Source organism: Tachypleus tridentatus, chromosome 10 (genome assembly GCF_004210375.1).
Source record: "Tachypleus tridentatus isolate NWPU-2018 chromosome 10, ASM421037v1, whole genome shotgun sequence".
Taxonomy (NCBI): Eukaryota; Metazoa; Arthropoda; class Merostomata; order Xiphosura; family Limulidae; genus Tachypleus; species Tachypleus tridentatus.
Genome location: NC_134834.1, coordinates 3603032 through 3626162, shown reverse-complemented (window position 1 = coordinate 3626162; position 23131 = coordinate 3603032). Strand labels below are relative to the sequence as shown.

Genomic DNA, 23131 nt, shown 5'->3' with positions numbered 1-23131 from the left:
TATCATCCAAACATCTACAGAATATTGTTTGTCTATGTAAACCTATCATCCAAACATCTACAGAACATTGTTTCTGTATGTAAACCTATCATCCAAACATCTACAGAACATTGTTTGTCTATGTAAACCTATCATCCAAACATCTACAGAACATTGTTTGTCTATGTAAACCTATCATCCAAACATCTACAGAACATTGTTTGTCTATGTAAACCTATATACTGGCATCGGTTCTAATTTTTATGCGGCATTAGAAAGCACGATCACCTCGTGCAAAATAATAACAATCAATACATTAATACAGTCACTCCACAGAAAAGACAATAATAACAATTCATACAGTCACTCCACAGAAAGGACAATAATAACAATTAATACAGTCACTCCACAGAAAGGACAATAATAACAATTCATACAGTCACTCCACAGAAAGGACAATAAAACTCTTGGTGTTATTTTTGTTTCCCTCCACTGTTATATAACGCTTTGGAAGTTTTCTTGTTTATTTATATTATATGGGGTAAGAATCCTACAGGTAAAGTTTGAAGTCATTTTATAAATTTTTAACACAGTCTTAAAGATTCACGAAACACAATTGCCAGGAAACGTTTTAAGTTTTGTCATGAAAAGTACATGAAATTCTCTACTTGAATAAGGAATTAATATTTCAAATTAAGTTACGAAAAGTAACTTGGTTGTTAATACCACAAACGTCAAAACTGTTTTCTCTATTTAATTCGTGTATGTTACAAAATGTATCACTTACATTATTAGAGCTCGTACGTTACCTAAACAAACGATTTCAGCACGTGCAATACTTATACGATATAAGGTGTCCTTTAATACTCTGTCACGTGTTTAGCGTGGCGTACAGTGACCTCATCGAAAAGTGTTGAACCGTGTTACACAGACAAGTTTTCTAATATGTTATCTTTTTTATGAGATCATCTTGTAGGCTTAGCCAGGAACTGGAAAACCTTTTTATGTAATGATCCATCGTAATTACAATGAAATATAATATCATCTGGAACATCTTATGACGGTAATATGGAATTTGTTGATACAGCACGCCCCACTTATTTGTAAAATATCATGCGCCTATAGATGGCGTTGTCAAAACGGATATAATTAATTCCAGCAATGCACTGGTAATCCTCACCATAGAAACGTAACAACACACTTGTACGTGTTTCGTGTTGGTTTGGTTGTACTGTTACAAAGTGTGGTTATAACGACGAATTCAATCATCTGACAGAAGACAAACTGTGTGTAAGTATTTATTAACTATTTCTCACATAGTAGTTTAATGTCTTCTTAAACCGTAAGGAGGCCAAAAATAATTAAAAAATCCGACAAGAGCAAACTTCGTCTTTCATTTGAAAGGCAGAAGAATAGTTTGCAACTTATAGTTTTACCACTAGGTGTCATATTGGAAAATAAATAGAGTGCCTAACCCAAAATTAGATCTATTAACACGAGATATGAGTATGGATTATTATGTACTAGATTGTAGTACGAAAAATAATTATTTGAGGTAATGAAAGATCAGTAAATCTTTTCAAACTATTCAGATCAGTGAGTGGTTTCAGTGCAAGTTTATTTCATTTAGCTACAGACTTGGTGATTTATGTATTTCAAAGCTCAATGCGTAGGCCTACATCTTAATTATATACTGCTTATTTTTTGTACCCGTTTTACTGTCATTATTTAAACAATAATCACTGAGACGATAGTTTTTCAGTAATGTCCCTCGCTGGTACAGCGGTAAGTCTACGGATTTAAGACGCTAAAATCAGAGATTCAATTCCTCTCGGTGGACTCGGCAGATAGCCTGATGTGGCTTTGCTATAAGAAAAGATACACACACTTTTTATTAATAGAAACATTACTGTCCCATTCAGTAATCCATTTATTAAAATTTAGACACCAATAAGTTCCTACATTCGTGGATTGTGCTCTAACTTAATGAAGGTGTAATCAACACCAGGGGGCGTTATACCTTATTCTTTACACAGGAGCAGAAAAACTTCCCCTGACCTCAATAGAATTTTTACCAGAGTTCTCACTAGTTAGAAAGAACTCAGTTTACAAACTATTTGATTTAAAACATTTAGTATTAAGATTACGGTAATGTTTCGATATCTGATGACCTGTATGCGTTATTTATACAAAAAGAAACCCTTATTATTGTAAATATAGAAACTTCAGGCTTGTGTGTGTGTTTTTTCTTATAGAAGTGACTTGTAAAAACGTTTAAGGATATGAATATACACAGAACAAGAACTGTTATTTTTGTTACATTTATTTATGAAAATATTCAGTTGTATCAATTCCTACCCTCGTCTCACGGTACAAAAGTAATTTTAAGTTTGTATAGATGACCGAAGTTTATGTCTGTCAGCATAATAATTTTCAGATGAACATTCACCTACGGCCACCTTTAATCTCATGAACCAACGACAACAAAGTAGTTGAGTACATTCTCTCCTTGCGGTTGTTTAGGTCGATGTTTGGTGACGTGGGTAATTCTACCGTAACGTTGTCCGTGATCTCTTCTAATTCCCTCAAGCTAATCGTCGGTCCATGCTAAAGGAAAATACATACAAACACGTCTTTTTTTCTGTTGAAGCCACGTGCGTGACGGCATGGTCCACCTCTGATGCAACTTGTCACAGCAACACCTTTTAAATTTTAGTTCAAGGATTTCGATAAATATAGAAGAGATTTTGTGGCAATGACATTATGGTAAATGCTTACCAAATAACACTGATTAAGAATCATTAAATCGAAACGTGATATAATATCATGATACAATGAAGACCACGAGAACTGAATGGAAAAAGAAGGCTTCAGGTGGTCAGATTAGTGTCAAAGTTCATCCTCTGCTTGCCAAACCAGTGTGAGATCTCTCCAGACTAGCGCAGTAACATGTTCGAAATTTGTTTATTTGTTTTAGAACATTGCGGCAGTGGGCAGTAGATTATTTAATCCTTAGATTCACGGTCCAAACATGCTAAGAAATGTGTGAGGATATTCACTAAACTTCAGTGTCAGTAGCTTAAGGACAGGTAGTGTGAGGACATTCACTAAACTTCAATGTCAGTAGCTTAAGGACAGGTAGTGTGAGGATATTCACTAAACTTCAGTGTCAGTAGCTTGAGGACAGGTAGTGTGAGGATATTCACTAAACTTCAGTATCAGTAGCTTAAGGAAAGGTAGTGTGAGGATATTCACTAAACTTCAGTGTCAGTAGCTTCAGGACAGGTAGTGTGAGAATATTCACTAAACTTCAGTCTCAGTAGCTTAAGGACAGGTAGTGTGAGGATATTCACTAAACTTCAGTGTCAGTAGCTTAAGGACAGGTAATGTGCGGATATTCACTAAACTTCAGTGCCAGTAACTTAAGGACAGGTAGTGTGCGGATATTCACTAAACTTCAGTGTCAGTAGCGTAAGGACAGGTAGTGTGCGGATATTCACTAAACTTCAGTGTCAGTAGCTTAAGGACAGGTAGTGTGAGGATATTAACTAAACTTCAGTGTCAGTAGCTCAAGGACAGGTAGTGTGAGGATATTCACTAAACTTCAGTATCAGTACCTTAAGGACAGGTAGTGTGAGGATATTCACTAAACTTCAGTGTCAGTAGCTTAAGGACAGGTAGTGTGAGGATATTCACTAAACTTCAGTGTCAGTAGCTTAAGGACAGGTAGTGTGCGGATATTCACTAAACTTCAGTGTCAGTAACTTAAGGACAGGTAGTGTGCGGATATTCACTAAACTTCAGTGTCAGTAGCGTAAGAACAGGTAGTGTGCGGATATTCACTAAACTTCAGTGTCAGTAGCTTGAGGACAGGTAGTGTGCGGATATTCACTAAACTTCAGTGTCAGTAGCTTCAGGACAGGTAGTGTGCGGATATTCACTAAACTTCAGTGTCAGTAGCTTCAGGACAGGTAGTGTGCAGATATTCACTAAACTTCAGTGTCAGTAGCTTAAGGACAGGTAGTGTGCGGATATTCACTAAACTTCAGTGTCAGTAGCTTAAGGACAGGTAGTGTGCGGACATTCACTAAACTTCAGTGTCAGTAGCTTCAGGACAGGTAGTGTGCGGATATTCACTAAACTTCAGTGTCAGTAGCTTGAGGACAGGTAGTGTGAGGATATTTACAAAACTTCAGTGTCAGTAGCTTAAGGACAAGTAGTGTGAGGACATTCACTAAACTTCAGTGTCAGTAGCTTAAGGACTGGTAGTGTGCAGACATTCACTAAACTTCAGTGTCAGTAGCTTCAGGACAGGTAGTGTGCGGATATTCACTAAACTTCAGTGTCAGTAGCGTAAGGACAGGTAGTGTACGGATATTCACTAAACTTCAGTGTCAGTAGCTTCAGGACAGGTAGTGTGCGGATATTCACTAAACTTCAGTGTCAGTAGCGTAAGGACAGGTAGTGTGCGGATATTCACTAAACTTCAGTGTAAGTAGCTTAAGGACAGGTAGTGTGCGGATATTCACTAAACTTCAGTGTAAGTAGCTTAAGGACAGGTAGTGTGCGGATATTCACTAAACTTCAGTGTCAGTAGCTTAAGGACAGGTAGTGTGAGGATATTCACTAAACTTCAGTGTCAGTAGCTTAAGGACAGATAGTGTGAAGATATTTACTAAACTTCAGTGTCAGTAGATTAAGGACAGGTAGTGTGAGGATATTTACAAAACTTCAGTGTCAGTAGCTTAAGGACAGGTAGTGTGAGGACATTCACTAAACTTCAGTGTCAGTAGCTTAAGGATAGGTAGTGTGCGGATATTCACTAAACTTCAGTGTCAGTAGCTTAAGGATAGGTTGTGTGCGGATATTCACTAAACTTCAGTGTCAGTAGCTTAAGGACAGGTAAGAAGAAAACTTGAAGCTGTAACTCTTTTATAAGATCTGGCTCAGGAAAGAAACAAAATCATAAAGTTAATTAATAAGAGTAAAATATGAATATGACAGTAGCTTTTATATTGTGTCAAACTCAAGTCTACTTTAGTAACAACGTATTAACTATATTTTCATTTGAAAGGATACATTGTAATATATGTAAAGTATATGAATAACTAAGTTGTTGGAGATACAAAAAATGGTGTTTAATATAGGCCTACATATAATTAATGTTATTTTAATTTTAAAGTAACAGAGATAAGGGACATGACTACAAAATACAACGATGGTGTTTAATATAGGCCTACATATAATTAATGCTATTTAAGTTTTAAAATAACAGAGATAAGGGACATTACTACAAAATACAACGATGGTGTTTAATATAGGCCTACATATAATTAATGTTATTTAAGTTTTAAGGTAAGAGAGATAAGGAACATTACTACAAAATAAAGAAAAAACGTGTTTAATATAGGCCTACACATAATTAGTGTTATTTAAGTTTTAAGGTAAGAGAGATAAGGAACATTACTATAAAATAAAGAAGAAACGTGTTTAATATAATCCTACACATAATTAGTGTTATTTAAGTCTTAAGGTAAGAGAGATAAGGAACATTACTACAAAATAAAGAAAAACGTGTTAATATAGGCCTACACATAATTAGTGTTATTTTAGTCTTAAGGTAAGAGAGATAAGGCCCATTACTACAAAATAAAGGAGAAACGTGTTTAATATAGGCCTACACATAATTAGTGTTATTTAAGTCTTAAGGTAAGAGAGATAAGGAACATTACTATAAAATAAAGAAGAAACTTGTTTAATATAGGCCTACACATAATTAGTGTTATTTAAGTCTTAAGGTAAGAGAGATAAGGAACATTACTATAAAATAAAGAAACGTGTTTAATATAGGCCTACACATAATTAGTGTTATTTAAGTCTTAAGGTAAGAGAGATAAGGAACATTACTACAAAATAAAGAAAAAACGTGTTAATATAGGCCTACACATAATTAGTGTTACTTAAGTCTTAAGGCAAGAGAGATAAGGCCCATTACTACAAAATAAAGGAGAAACGTGTTTAATATAGGCCTACACATAATTAGTGTTATTTAAGTTTTAAGGTAAGAGAGATAAGGAACATTACTATAAAATAAAGAAGAAACGTGTTTAATATAAGCCTACACATAATTAGTGTTATTTAAGTCTTAAGGTAAGAGAGATAAGGAACATTACTACAAAATAAAGAAAAACGTGTTAATATAGGCCTACACATAATTAGTGTTATTTTAGTCTTAAGGTAAGAGAGATAAGGCCCATTACTACAAAATAAAGGAGAAACGTGTTTAATATAGGCCTACACATAATTAGTGTTATTTAAGTCTTAAGGTAAGTGAGATAAGGAACATTACTATAAAATAAAGAAGAAACTTGTTTAATATAGGCCTACACATAATTAGTGTTATTTAAGTCTTAAGGTAAGAGAGATAAGGAACATTACTATAAAATAAAGAAACGTGTTTAATATAGGCCTACACATAATTAGTGTTATTTAAGTCTTAAGGTAAGAGAGATAAGGAACATTACTACAAAATAAAGAAAAAACGTGTTAATATAGGCCTACACATAATTAGTGTTACTTAAGTCTTAAGGCAAGAGAGATAAGGCCCATTACTACAAAATAAAGGAGAAACGTGTTTAATATAGGCCTACACATAATTAGTGTTATTTAAGTCTTAAGGTACGAGAGATAAGGCCCATTACTACAAAATAAAAAAGAAACGTGCTTAATATAGGCCTACACATAATTAGTGTTATTTAAGTCTTAAGGTACGAGAGATAAGGAACATTACTACAAAATAAAGAAGAAACGTGTTTAATATAGGCCGACACATAATTTGTGTTATTTTTTAAGTCTTAAGGTAAGAGAGATAAGGAGCATTACTACAAAATAAAGAAAAAACGTGTTTAATATAGGCCTACGCATAATTAGTGTTATTTAAGGTAAGAGAGATAAGGAACATTACTACAAAATAAAGAAGAAACGTGTTTAATATAGGCCTACACATAATTAGTGTTATTTAAGGTAAGAGAGATAAGGAACATTACTACAAAATACAAGTCTTCACAACTGTAATTTTGTGTATGTTTTAAATTAATGGTTCGCTAGTTCTTGTGAATGATAAAATAATAGTAAATTGATAAAGTTGGATAAATAATGCTGTTTATTAATTCTTGCTTCAAATATACCGCATTTTTAAATGGCTTCCATAAAACTGATAATAGTCATAGTTCAACTGGGTGTTCTGATTTATGAAAATTTATTATATATACAAGCAAAGGTACCCGTCCACATTGATGGGAAAAATTTAAGGTAATTTATCACTTTAACTTATTTCATGGACTTTAAAAAGGGTAATTGTGTTTCAGACAGAGCCAAAGCTCTGATGTACTTATACCGTCCACCTCGAAAGTAATTGTTGAACATTTCAGTCATGTTAGAGAGTCCCCTATTTGTACTCTTTAAGTTACGTAACATTTCAAAATGTGAACAATAACACTATTAATTCATAACAACTTACTGTAGAAAGTTTGTTATAAACGTTATTCATGTCTGTTCTACCGTCATTTCAAAAGTGAATGTTTAGCTTTGTCGGTGTGCACAGCTTTTTAAACGGTAGACGGGCGAATGCTCGAACACAAATCATGTTTCTTGATGTATACGTCGCTCATATCGTTTCGTATTCCAGCTCGTCTGATGAACTCTGGTACTGTGCGAAAGGCTTCATCTGCACTGGATGGTAAGGCAGATGTAGTGTGATTGATCAATAACATATTGTTCTTTACTTTCAGTTCCATTTCACGCACAAAACAAAACCTAAACTTTAACTACAGTTAAACATCTCTCTGGGAAGTTCACAGAATTATGTCGTGGTTTTGTCACACGATTTTTAATTAATGGACGACGACACAAATGATGCTGATAGTCCCATATTAAAAAAAATCAAATTTCTTAGCAGCTTATAAAGTGGGGGAGGTAACTTACACATAATGTATTCATGTTTGATATTTTAAACAGGTTGCATGCTGAATAATTCAGCAGAATAAATGAATAGAATCAGAGTTACATAATCTTCAAATCGTACATAGATATAGACCAACAACAATAAGACAACTAAAGACACGCCTATTTACCATTTTGAACAACTAACACTTCTGCATGGTTCGTCTGTTTCCAGTATGAAGTTGTTATTTTGATGCAGTATATCGAACAACTAAAATATGTTAACTGTTTTACAGGTTTATTATAGAAGACCTGTCTTTACTGTACAAGCTTGCAAACACCAACAGAAGTAACACCATGTAGAAACCTGTAGATTAAAACGTGAAGAACATGACGTCTAAAAAGTTTCTATGTAAGTATTTTTGCTAAAAACGCAGGCACGTGATGTTACAGTTTCGTGTATATTGTAATCAAAGTATTCTACTATACGTCAGTTTCCTTTGGGTGTGGTGACTGTGAACTGGTTTTAGTAATATAAGTACGAAAGCTGGTGATGTTAGAGTGCATGGTAGAAGGGAAAACATAATATAAATATATCTCTAATATTTTATGATCATTTGATATTGACATTACATGCTTTCGCAACACTTGGGTGAAATTTAGCTTACAAAAATAAGTTATCAAGTTACGTGAAGCACGTGACAAGGGAACTCGTGCTGTAGATGTACACGTCCCGGTACCGTGATATTTTCGTTATGTTCCTAGTGTTAGTGTATTTTGTTCCAGACCTTTTGCAATATGGGTTCGAATCCCCATCACCAAAAAGATGCTTACCTTCTGAGCCATGAGGACATTAGAGTATTATGATAAATCTCGCTGTTCGTTTGCAAAGGAGTAGTCCAAGAGTTGGCGGAGGGTAGTGTTGACTAAGTGCCTTCCCTCTAGCAGCTAGCTAAATTAGGAACGGCTAGAGTAGATAGCCCTTGAGCAGCTTCGTATGAAACTCAAAACAAATAAACAGTCTTATTAGAATTATTAAAAGTGGCCTATTTTATGACGGTATTATAAATTTTTGTGTACTAATAGATCATATAAATATTAAAACAAACATTTAGGTATATAATACATTGTACGTTATTTTAACGTCAAAAGGTCAATTCTTTTTTCTAGCTATCAGATACAGTATTTGTTAGAAAACATCGTGCTTGTTTTGAATGTAATAAAATGTTATTATATACATATATGCACTAAAAACAGGTTTCTCGGAATAATAATAAAATTGTTAGAGCCAGTGAGTAACGCAATGCCGTCAAGGTTATATTTGTTAGCCATGTACTCCTGTTTATTGTTACCTTTGTTATACATTATTTAATAATTTTGTGCTATTTTACTTAACGTATAGTTGACAGCAAAGTTTGAAATCTGAGGCTTAGATTTCTGCTTCAAGAATTTGTACAAAAATGCAGACATTTAATTATAAGAGCTTGTCTTATCATTGAAAGAAGCCTAAAGAAACATCTTAACACACAAATAAACAGTTTTGAAGTTATAACATACAAAATAAACCTCTCCAAAGTAAATACGAGCGTTTTGGCATGAAACGCTTATTTTAGTTGCTAAATGACACAGTGCACGTAAAAATAAGAGATACAAATAGCATGGACTCTATACTTAATGAATAAATAAATACAAAAACAAATACTTAATTAGTTAACTGAATTAACAAAGTGAAAATAAAATATATAATGGATTAGTAATGACGAAATTATTAAAAATCCTTTTGTTGCATTTAAAATATTTTAAATACATACAGACCATACCATGAGAGGACGGTCTTTATTTAAACTTCCAAACATAGCTCTCTCTCTCTCTTGTATGGGTATTTGGGTATTGATGTTTATCTACCCGGGAGGGTCAGGTTTCGTTAATCTCTTCCTTCAAACATAGGAGGATTAATTAGGTTTGTTTGTTTTGAATTTCGCGGCAAAGCTACACGAGGGCTATCTGCGCTAGCCGTCCCTAATTTAACAGTGTAAGACTAGAGGGAAGGCAGCTAGCTAGTCATCACCACCCACCACCAACTCTTGGGCTACTCTTTTACCAACGAATTGTGGGATTGATCGTAACGTTATAACACCCCCACGACTAAAAGGGCGAGCATATTTGGTGTGACGGGGAGTTGAACCCGCCACCCTCGGATTACGTGTCGCGTGCCTTAACCGCCTAACCATGCCAGGCCTAGAAAAGGATCAGGAAATGTACCTCCAGTAGCAGCCACAAATCGTCGGAAACTGCCAAAACTACCGTATTAAAATACACATAATGTATGTGGAACTTCTCTAGGAATCAGCCTGTAGCATAATGAAAATACACAAAATGTATATGCAACTTCTCAGTAAACGTGACATCGATACGTATAATAAAACGAATTAATACAAATCCCTTACGAATAAAGTACCAAAATTTACAACATCAAATTCCGGACATAATTATACAAATTTAGAAACAATATCCGATAGACTCCTACATAGTTCACTAAATTATTTCACGAAAATTGCCACAAAAGTGTATTATTATATGAATTAGATCATAACTCCTTAATCTTTAAACGTTGGCCATCGTCAATTGATGATGCAATCTACAACGTTCCCGTTATTTAAGGGTTAAATGAAGAAAATAGTCCTGACCGTATTTAAAACATATATTACAAATAAATATAAATTAAGGCCACCAAACGCTAGACTTACGTCTCGCCATTAGTTTTAATTTACTATGAGAACATTGAAAAGAGTGTTTTGTGTTAAAACACTTTCGGAAAAGATTTGAAACTTAAAAAATGCGAATGAATACAATTTAGACCGTTCGTGAAGAGCGTAACTTTCTGACAAATTACTCAACAGAAAACGTGTTGGACATGTAAGTATTACTATAATTACATATATATGTGTAGTTGAACGTGTATTTGAAAGGTGTCAGAGAATGTGACTTAATAAATCTCTGATTACTTGTAATAACTACATTAATATTACCTTGGAACAACCCCAACATGCTCCAGTGACAGATCAAGTGCACCTGAGTTAGAAATGTTAGCTATGACATAGAAAGTGTGTCCATCCGCAGAATTATTAACCCTCAATATTAACTATGACATAGAAAGTGTCTCCCTCCACAGAAATGTTAACCTTTAATGTTGGCTATGACTCAGAAAGTGTCTCCCTCCACAGAAATGTTAACATTTAATGTTGGCTATGACACAGAAAGTGTCTCCCTCCACAGAAATGTTAACCTTTAATGTTGGCTATGACACAGAAAGTGTCTCCCTCCACAGAAATGTGAACCTTTAATGTTAGCTATGACATAGAAAGTGTCTCCCTCCACAGAAATGTTAACTTTTAATGTTGGCTATGACACAGAAAGTGTCTCCCTCCACAGAAATGTTAACATTTAATGTTGGCTATGACACAGAAAGTGTCTCCCTCACATATAAAAACAAGTCGATCTAAACTAGAAAATTCAAGTACAGAAAAGCAAACTGGAACGAATACTCAACAGTTTTATAATAATCATAACTTACATCCATAAAAAAAGTGTCGTCTGTAATACACATGCTGCACAGAGTTCCTTACACACTCACACAACAAAATCAACACGTGCATGAGTAGTAACTGTAATAAAGGATGGACACAAACTACGGAAACAATACATTAACACTAAACAAGTAAAAAAACACATTAAGAAACGAACTAAAAACGGTCGAAAGAGAAAAACACTCGTGGATACAAACATTGTTAACAGGACTTCACATACCCAAAACCGAAACATCTTAGTCCAAACACGCTTTTAACAAACGGAGAGGAATGAATGGGTTTCTGGTTCGACTGATATATTGAGACAAGTTGTTCATTATTCTGGAGTTGCATCTACCAGTTAGAAACCGTGATACTCTAACACTATTCTTAAAGAACCCTGAAATGACTACATTTAACATGGTAGCAGCCGATACTGATTCATAGACGTGCCTGGTGTTACTTTAGAAATAACAGGTCACGGTGAGTCAAGCATGTTTACCAATTTCTCTTTTCTCTAAACAGCATGACCAAAAGGGCGGTGTAAATAGCAGTAACCCGTTTCTTCACAATAACATTATGGTGTGAATTTCAGGAAGTAATCCGCGTCCTTGTTTTGCTCTTCACTGTGGTTCGATTTGTTTTGAATTTCGCGCAAAGCTGTACGAGGGCTATCTGCGCTAGCGGTCCCGAATTTAGCAGTGTAAGACGAGAGGCCCGGCATGGCCAAGTGGGTTAAGGCGTGCGACTCGTAATCGTTTTGTTTGTTTGTTTTGTTTTTTTGGAATTTCGCACAAAGCTACTCAAGGGCTATCTGTGCTAGCCGTCCCTAATTTAGCAGTGTAAGACTAGAGGGAAGGCAGCTAGTCATCACCACCCACCGCCAACTCTTGGGCTACTCTTTTACCAACGAATAGTGGGATTGACCGTCACATTATACACCCCCACGGCTGGGAGGGCGAGCATGTTTAGCGCGACGCGGGCGCGAACCCGCGACCCTCGGATTACGAGTCGCACGCCTTACCCGCTAGGCCATGCCGGGCCGACTCGTAATCTGATGATCGCGGGTTCGCATCCCCGTCGCACCAAACATGCTCGCCCTTTCAGCCGTGGGGTCGTTATAATGTCACGGTCAATCCCACTATTGTTGGTAAAAGAGTAGCCCAAGAGTTGGCGGCGGCTGGTGATGACTAGTTGCCTTCCCTCTTGTCTTCCACTGCTAAATTAGGGATGGCTAGCGCAGATAGCCCTCGAGTAGCTTTGCGCAAAATTCAAAAACAAACAAGACGAGATGGAAAGAAGCTAGTGATTACCACCCACCGCCAACTCTTGGGCTACTCTTTTACCAACGAATAGTGGGATTGACCATCACATCATAACGCTTTAATGTGTTCCCTCAGCCCTCCAGTGGAAGGGAGCATTTCTCACTTAATTTTTTTTGTTTCGATTCCCACGACAAATACAATATTTCACTTAAAACATATTATTTTTATAATAGCTCTTCCTTTCTAGTAATTATGTGCTAAGTACTTATATAACCTGCCTTTTATCAACAGGGAAGTTTTTGCTTTTTGTAAATAAATGTATCAAAAAGAAAATGGAAGTTTTGCGAGTACACGTTTAATTAATGTCACATTAAAAATCCAGATATTAGCTTAATGCTTTACTTTAAATGTTTATATTGATCTTTGTTCTAACACACACAAAAAATGGATTTGTGAATATATAAAAAATCGTAAATAAAAACTATTTAATTAGAAGGTTTAATAGTGTTGTATCATTGTTCTTTCGTTGGCGAGTTCTGTTAAATAATCTAGTGAAAATTATTCGAAAGTCCATCCAGTCCACTTAAATTATAAAAATTAAACACTTATTCACTGTCGTAAATGTTTTGTAGGGCCACATGCCAAACATCGTTTAAATTCCCATAACAGTCTAGAACTAACAAATTTATTTGTACAACATAACTGCTATAATGACTGTATAATTCATTTATTAGTTTATTAAAATAGCTCTGAAACAACACTACAGCTAAACAACTCTATTTACACTTCGATATTTACCACTAACTTCTAATTGACTGGAACACTCGTATTTTATAACTAAGCCTTGTTCTACATATTTTGCCCATTTCTGAATCGTCCTATCACGAATGACCAGCAACTCCCTCTAGACATCAAATTGCAAAATTCAAAATATAATTTACGTGAATAGATTCTTTAAATAATGTGTAAGACGTATTAATTAGTTAGTTAATATTTTGTAATGGAGGGAATATATGACGTTATATTTTTAGGATTGCCACCCAAAATCACATGAAGCTGTTTAGATTAGATGTTTTAAATTATATAAATGCATTTTCTACTTTTAATGTTTCTATGTATCTATAAGTTATTCAGTTTATAAACAACGACATTTAATTCTTGGTGTAGTAGTATTTTCACAGCATATATATATATTTATATATAGTCCACTGTATGTTTTTGTGTTTAACAAGAAAATACATTTCGGTTTGTGATGATTTTCGTTTTCAAATATAACCAAGTGTAAGTTTAAATTGGTATTTCGATTTATAGTAAATTTTCTTTTCAAAGATAACCAGGTTCTTTGAATAATGCAAACAGTGTGTTATTTATTTTTCTTTTTTAGTTAGGATATTAAGTTTCACATTAATTTGTCACTCATTATTAATTTTAGTTGCTACAAAAATGCTTTCTATTCATATAGGACTATAGCTATTAAATGTTTACTTAGTTAACTGCGTGTGTAATATTATAATGTCTGTATGTGTTAGTCACCAAATTACTATATCCGTAAATTAGAGTTAATTACAAGCTCACAAAACTGACGAACGCACACATACACATAGTTATCTGTTGCTAGGCTCGGATAAGATAGTTGATGTCACAAGGCACGCAGCGACATGAAATAGTAGAGAAATATTAATTTAAAACAAATAAACAATGTGTTATTAAATCAACCTCTCTAAATGTATATTGTGATAATTGTAAGTAATCGTGCGAGTATAACTAGTCTTGTATTCGTCTTCAATTTTATACGCTTTGGTCTACATACGCATGCGTGAAAAAAATACGTAAGTTGTAAACTATCGTTAGAACTTCGAAATAGTCTACGTAGAGGGAGTCAGTGTACATCACTTATGAGTTCAACACCTATGGACAGTGGAATTTAAAATATTTGCTCTTCACAAATGACTTACACAAAAAAATATTCGTATTCAAGTATTTATAAAAAGAAAGGTTGCTACTGTTGCGGACACGGTAAGATTAATGAGTTTAAGAATTATTCGTGAATATTTTAATAATAGTTTTAGTAGTACTAATAGTTAAATATTAACCTTATCCCAATTACGACATAATACTAGTACACATGACGTAAGTTACTGTTTAATGCCAAGCCTTGAGCATATTGACTAGTTATTGAGTGTTAAAGTAAATACCTTAGTTATTGTACCGTCACATTAGAGAACAACTTAACAATTAGTATTACGAATAAACCTTTTACTTAAATATACGTAACAAAACAAAAAATATATCATATTAGTAATATTATCTGTGTGGTGGTATCTGTGCTAAAACTAAAAGGTGAAAGACATGAAGCTAATGTGATGACTTTTCTTACAATTATTAATATTACAAATTACATATTCCCAGTAATCACTTGAAATTTACCATTTAACAATAAAGTTTGAGACTCGTACTTCCAGTTATGCGAAAATTCTGTTCAGTTTCTCGTATATTTATGTTGGTTATGTACGTTAACATAGAGTCTGAAAGATGAAAATAATTTTACAAACGTTAACTTGTAAGTGTGTGGATAAGAAAGTTCATTTTTTATTTTTAATGTAACATAATTATTTTTAAGTTGAGTAGTTAATCTCTATGAAACCAGTTTTAATTACTTTTTAACACAGATTATTATAAAATACAATTAAATACTAATGTTGTTTCTCACTAGCTTGGTGATAAAACAAATGTGAAAATATTCATATGTATAGACTGTATTTATACTTCAGGGTTTACATTCAGAATCATTTTTAAATAACTTCTTATCAAATAAGGTATACAGATAAGAATAAAAGTAACTAGTAATGTTTAACTTCATAATATAAATCCCAAGAAAATTGAAACTAGCAACAATTAGAATATGTTGGTTAAATAATTTCTTTAATCAGATCTCCTTACTATTGTTATTTTTGTTGGTTGAATAATTTCTTTAATCAGATGTCCTTCCTATTGTTATTTTTGTTGGTTGAATAATTTCTTTAATCAGATGTCCTTACTATTGTTATTTTTGTTGGTTGAATAAATTCTTTAATCAGATGTCCTTCCTATTGTTATTTTTGTTGGTTGAATAATTTCTTTAATCAGATGTCCTTACTATTGTTATTTTTGACATTAATATCAATAATATACCTTCGGGTATTACCAGCTAGCTTATTTGAATATTAGTCATAATTAATACACCAAGAAATAATGCAAAAAGAGTATTAGTAAGAAAAAAATGTATATACATTATTTGCAATACAATCAATAAAATTAACTTTAAAGAGAGAATGGAATATAACATTTCATCAGCTTAATATCAGTGATAAATATCTATGACTCCTATTGATGTTTAACATGGACAGAGGGAAGTATTGTGTATACAACAAAGTAAGTATAATGTTTATGCACATAACAGTAGCAGATGAATAACAGAACTGAGAAAAAAAGTAACCAGAGTAAACGTCCAAGGGTCTGAGAAAAGAGAAACACAAGAACATATTTCTATTCATCATTAGTAAGAAAAACTTTGAGTTTAATAAACATTGTATTATGTTTTTCAATGAAACTTTCAGTTATTTATACAAAGGAACCTGCACTACTTTGCATTTTTCTGATTGGATTGGTGTATCTGTTTATCTCATGAAGTTTGCACTCATATTACTATAAGAACAGAAATCATGCCTGAAAGACCTTCCCTCACCTCCATAACTTGGTTACTTTGCATCTTTTCTGCTAAAAACCTGTGTTCTTTAGCAAGAATAACAAAACCAGTAAAATAACACTTTTGAAGTTGCAATTCATGATTAAAACCAAATTCAACAAATTAAGAATATCAGTGTTCTATGTTTGCTACATACATTAATAATATATTTTTCTATCCTAAATATTTAACCTCTGTTTAAACTGTAATTTAATTTATAGAGAAATATTAATTTATGTGGCAAATATGGAACACTTTTCTAATTTTATATAAAACTTGCTGTAATTAACAGATTATACACACTTCTCTAATTTTATATAAAACTTGCTGTACTTAACAGATTATACACACTTCTCTAATTTTATATAAAACTTGCTGTAATTAACAGATTATACACACTTCTCTAATTTTATATAAAACTTGATGTACTTAACAGATTATACACACTTCTCTAATTTTATATAAAACTTGCTGTACTTAACAGATTATACACACTTCTCTAATTTTATATAAAACTTGATGTACTTAACAGATTATACACACTTCTCTAATTTTATATAAAACTTGCTGTAATTAACAGATTGTACACACTTCTCTAATTTTATATAAAACTTGCTGTACTTAACAGATTATACACACTTCTCTAATTTTATATAAAACTTGATGTACTTAACAGATTATACACACTTCTCTAATTTTATATAAAACTTGCTGTAGTTAACAGATTATACACACTTCTCTAATTTTATATAAAACTTGCTGTACTTAACAGATTATACACACTTCTCTAATTTTATATAAAACTTGCTGTAGTTAACAGATTATACACACTTCTCTAATTTTATATAAAATTTGCTGTAATTAACAGATTATACACACTTCTCTAATTTTATATAAAACTTGATGTAGTTAACAGATTATACACACTTCTCTAATTTTATATAAAACTTGCTGTACTTAACAGATTATACACACTTCTCTAATTTTATATAAAACTTGCTGTACTTAACAGATTATACACACTTCTCTAATTTTATATAAAACTTGCTGTACTTAACAGATTATACACACTTCTCTAATTTTATATAAAACTTGCTGTACTTAACAGATTATACACACTTCTCTAATTTTATATAAAACTTGCTGTACTTAACAGATTATACACACTTCTCTAATTTTATATAAAACTTGCTGTACTTAACAGATTATACACACTTCTCTAATTTTATATAAAACTTGCTGTACTTAACAGATTATACACACTTCTCTAATTTTATATAAAACTTGATGTACTTAACAGATTATACATACTTCTCTAATTTTATATAAAACTTGCTGTACTTAACAGATTATACACACTTCTCTAATTTTATATAAAACTTGCTGTACTTAACAGATTATACATACTTCTCTAATTTTATATAAAACTTGCTGTAGTTAACAGATTATACACACTTCTCTAATTTTATATAAAACTTGATGTACTTAACAGATTATACACACTTCTCTAATTTTATATAAAACTTGCTGTACTTAACAGATTATACATACTTCTCTAATTTTATATAAAACTTGATGTACTTAACAGATTATACATACTTCTCTAATTTTATATAAAACTTGCTGTACTTAACAGATTATACACACTTCTCTAATTTTATATAAAACTTGCTGTACTTAACAGATTATACACACTTCTCTAATTTTATATAAAACTTGCTGTACTTAACAGATTATACATACTTCTCTAATTTTATATAAAACTTGCTGTAGTTAACAGATTATACACACTTCTCTAATTTTATATAAAACTTGATGTACTTAACAGATTATACACACTTCTCTAATTTTATATAAAACTTGCTGTACTTAACAGATTATACATACTTCTCTAATTTTATATAAAACTTGCTGTACTTAACAGATTATACACACTTCTCTAATTTTATATAAAACTTGCTGTACTTAACAGATTATACACACTTCTCTAATTTTATATAAAACTTGCTGTACTTAACAGATTTACACACTTCTCTAATTTTATATAAAACTTGCTGTACTTAACAGATTATACACACTTCTCTAATTTTATATAAAACTTGCTGTACTTAACAGATTATACACACTTCTCTAATTTTATATAAAACTTGATGTACTTAACAGATTATACACACTTCTCTAATTTTATATAAAACTTGCTGTACTTAACAGATTATACACACTTCTCTAATTTTATATAAAACTTGCTGTACTTAACAGATTATACACACTTCTCTAATTTTATATAAAACTTGCTGTACTTAACAGATTATACACACTTCTCTAATTTTATATAAAACTTGATGTACTTAACAGATTATACATACTTCTCTAATTTTATATAAAACTTGCTGTACTTAACAGATTATACACACTTCTCTAATTTTATATAAAACTTGATGTAGTTAACAGATTATACACACTTCTCTAATTTTATATAAAACTTGCTGTACTTAACAGATTATACACACTTCTCTAATTTTATATAAAACTTGCTGTACTTAACAGATTATACACACTTCTCTAATTTTATATAAAACTTGATGTACTTAACAGATTATACATACTTCTCTAATTTTATATAAAACTTGCTGTACTTAACAGATTATACACACTTCTCTAATTTTATATAAAACTTGCTGTACTTAACAGATTATACATACTTCTCTAATTTTATATAAAACTTGCTGTAGTTAACAGATTATACACACTTCTCTAATTTTATATACAACTTGCTGTACTTAACAGATTATACACACTTCTCTAATTTTATATAAAACTTGCTGTACTTAACAGATTATACACACTTCTCTAATTTTATATAAAACTTGCTGTACTTAACAGATTTACACACTTCTCTAATTTTATATAAAACTTGATGTACTTAACAGATTATACATACTTCTCTAATTTTATATAAAACTTGCTGTAGTTAACAGATTATACACACTTCTCTAATTTTATATAAAACTTGCTGTAGTTAACAGATTTACACACTTCTCTAATTTTATAAAAAAGTTGCTGTAGTTAACAGATTATACACGTATAATTTTATATAAAAGTTGTTGTACTTAACATATTATACACGTATAATTTTATATAAAACTTGCTGAACTTAATAGACCATACACACATCTATAATGTTTTCCCATGAAGTTGTGTTGCCTCACATGATGAACAGGTTTTAAGATGTAACATTCAGTAATGAACATTTTATTTGTAAGTGCCTTTCTGGGACATGCTGATACTTTGCTATGTTTTGTGAAAGGTATAAATGATTTTAGGATAATAAGAGCTTGATTTTGCATAATTGTGTGTTTTTTTCAGAACTTCATGGTACAGTTTTGTAATATTCCAACATTAATTATCTGTTTTGCAGGTTGTTGTGTAGGATGTTACAAGTGTTTGACAAGAATACCCTATGCTACCCTCATTGCTACTGTGATGTGCTTTGCAGGGTCGGGAATCTTCTTAGGGTCTATGTACAAGGGTGTAGCTTTGACTCTACGCTTGTTTCAAGATGTTTTTCATATACATTTCCATAAGTAAGTCCAAGTTGCCTGAATTATAAGATTTTGTTTTCTGTAGTTTAGAATGTCATTTAAATAATATTGTGTTACTTTTCTGTCATGATAAGATATCGACTTAAGAAGTTTTAATATCAACAAAGAAGTTCTAAGTTATTTAATTGTCTTGTCTACTTTTAATTGTAAATTGTACATACTACATCACTACTATGGTGTATATGTTTCAAAACACTGCTGTTGTAATCATGTTGTTTTAATGTAAAAATGCTGAGAATGTTTACATCAGGAGAAGCACAGTAACATGTGTACAGGATATGTTTATATGTGTGTGTAGGTTTGATTTACATCAGGAGAAACACAGTAACATGTGTACAGGATGTGTGTGTAGGTTTGATTTACATCAGGAGAAGCACAGTAACATGTGTACAGGATATGTTTATATGTGAATGTAGGTTTGATTTACATCAGGAGAATCACAGTAACATGTGTAGAGGATATGTTTACATGTGTGTAGGTTTGATTTACATCAGGAGAAGCACAGTAACATGTGTACAGGATATGTTTATATGTGTATGTAGGTTTGATTTACATCAGGAGAAGCACAGTAACATGTGTATAGGATGTGTTTATATGTGAATGTAGGTTTGATTTACATCAGGAGAATCACAGTAACATGTGTAGAGGATATGTTTATATGTGTGTGTAGGTTTGATTTACATCAGGAGAAACACAGTAACATGTGTACAGGATATGTTTATATGTGTATGTAGGTTTGATTTACATCAGGAGAAACACAGTGACATGTGTACAGGATATGTTTATATGTGTGTGTAGGTTTGATTTACATCAGGAGAAACACAGTAACATGTGTACAGGATATGTTTATATGTGTGTGTAGGTTTGATTTACATCAGGAGAATCACAGTAACATGTGTACAGGATATGTTTATGTCTATGTAGGTTTGATTTACATCAGGAGAAGCACAGTGACGTGTACAGAAAGTGTGTGTGTCTAGGTTTGATTTACGTCAGGAGAAGCACAGTAACGTGTGTACAGGATATGTTTATGTGTATGTAGGTTTGATTCACATCAGGAGAAGCACAGTAACGTGTGTACAGGATATGTTTATGTGTATGTAGCTTTGATTCACATCAGGAGAAGCACAGTAACATGTGTACAGGATGTGCTTATATGTGTGTGTAGGTTTGATTTACATCAGGAGAAGCACAGTAACATGTACAGGATGTGTTTATATATGTGTGTAGGTTTGATTTACATCAGGAGAAGCACAGTAACATGTGTACAGGATGTGTTTATGTGTATGTAGGTTTGATTTACATCAGGAGAACCACAGTAACATGTACAGGATGTGTGTGTAGGTTGGATTTACATCAGGAGAAGCACAGTAACATGTGTACAGGATATGTTTATATGTGTGTAGGTTTGATTAACATCAGGAGAAGCACAGTATCGTGTGTACAGGATATGTTTACATGTGTGTGTAGGTTTGATTTACATCAACAGAAGCACAGTAACATGTGTACAGGATATATTTATGTGTGTGTGTAAGTTTGATTTACATCAGGAGAAACACAGTAACATGTGTACAGGATATGTTTATATGTGTGTGTAGGTTTGATTTACATCAGGAGAATCACAGTAACATGTGTACAGGATGTGTTTACATGTGTGTAGGTTTGATTTACATCAGGAGAATCACAGTAACATGTGTACAGGATATGTTTATATGTGTGTGTAGGTGTGATTTACATCAGGAGAAACACAGTAACATGTGTACAGGATATGTTTATATGTGTGTGTAGGTTTGATTTACATCAGGAGAAGCACAGTAACATGTGTACAGGATGTGTTTACATGTGTGTAGGTTTGATTTACATCAGGAGAATCACAGTAACATGTGTACAGGATATGTTTATATGTGTGTGTAGGTTTCATTTACATCAGGAGAAGCACAGTAACATGTGTACAGGATATGTTTATATGTGTGTAGGTTTGATTTACATCAGGAGAAGCACAGTAACATGTGTACAGGATGTGTTTACATGTGTGTAGGTTTGATTTACATCAGGAGAATCACAGTAACATGTGTACACGATATGTTTATATGTGTGTGTAGGTTTGATTTACATCAGGAGAAGCACAGTAACGTGTACAGGATATGTTTATATGTGTGTGTAGGTTTGATTTGCATCAGGAGAAGCACAGTAACATGTGTACAGGATGTGTTTACATGTGTGTAGGTTAGGTTTACATCAGGAGAAGCACAGTAACGTGTACAGGATATGTTTATATGTGTATAGGTTTGATTAACATCAGGAGAAGCACAGTAACGTGTGTACAGGATATGTTTACATGTGTGTGTAGGTTTGATTTACATCAACAGAAGCACAGTAACATGTGTACAGGATATGTTTATATGTGAATGTAGGTTTGATTTACATCAGGAGAATCACAGTAACATGTGTAGAGGATATGTTCACATGTGTGTAGGTTTGATTTACATCAGGAGAATCACAGTAACATGTGTAGAGGATATGTTTACATGTGTGTAGGTTTGATTTACATCAGGAGAAGCACAGTAACATGTGTACAGGATATGTTTATATGTGTATGTAGGTTTGATTTACATCAGGAGAAGCACAGTAACAAGTGTACAGGATGTGTTTATATGTGAATGTAGGTTTGATTTACATCAGGAGAATCACAGTAACATGTGTACAGGATATGTTTATATGTGTATGTAGGTTTGATTAACATCAGGAGAAGCACAGTAACATGTGTACAGGATATGTTTATGTGTGTGTAGGTTTGATTTACATCAGGAGAAGCACAGTGACGTGTACAGAATGTGTGTGTCTAGGTTTGATTTACATCAGGAGAAGCACAGTGACGTGTACAGAATATGTGTGTCTAGGTTTGATTTACATCAGGAGAAGCACAGTGACGTGTGTACAGGATATGTTTATGTGTATGTAGGTTTGATTCACATCAGGAGAAGCACAGTAACATGTGTACAGGATGTGTTTATATGTGTGTGTAGGTTTGATTTACATCAGGAGAAGCACAGT

The 23131-nt window shown here is 32.8% G+C and overlaps 1 protein-coding gene and 1 long non-coding RNA gene across 4 annotated transcripts in view; one reads left to right on the top strand and one right to left on the bottom strand.

The window, feature by feature from the left end:
• The first annotated feature begins 1117 nt into the window (after positions 1-1117).
• LOC143228648 (proteolipid protein DM beta-like) overlaps positions 1118-23131 on the top strand; it is a 45577-nt gene continuing 23563 nt past the window's right edge. Inside the window, exons 1-3 of one of the 3 annotated variants that reach the window (XM_076459887.1) lie at positions 1118-1269; positions 8217-8332; positions 19894-20059. In XM_076459887.1, the coding sequence (XP_076316002.1) occupies positions 8311-8332; positions 19894-20059 (188 nt within the window). In that variant the 5' untranslated portion in view covers positions 1118-1269; positions 8217-8310. Of the gene's footprint in view, positions 1270-5020; positions 8333-14611; positions 14768-19893; positions 20060-23131 lie in introns of those variants that run through there. The other 2 variants (XM_076459888.1, XM_076459886.1) reach the window with 2 other exon arrangements.
• Positions 2285-7631, bottom strand: LOC143228649 (uncharacterized). The gene is made up of 2 exons (XR_013015372.1): positions 7499-7631; positions 2285-4920 (listed from the first exon to the last, which is right to left on the bottom strand). It is a non-coding gene; the product is annotated as an uncharacterized LOC143228649 (long non-coding RNA).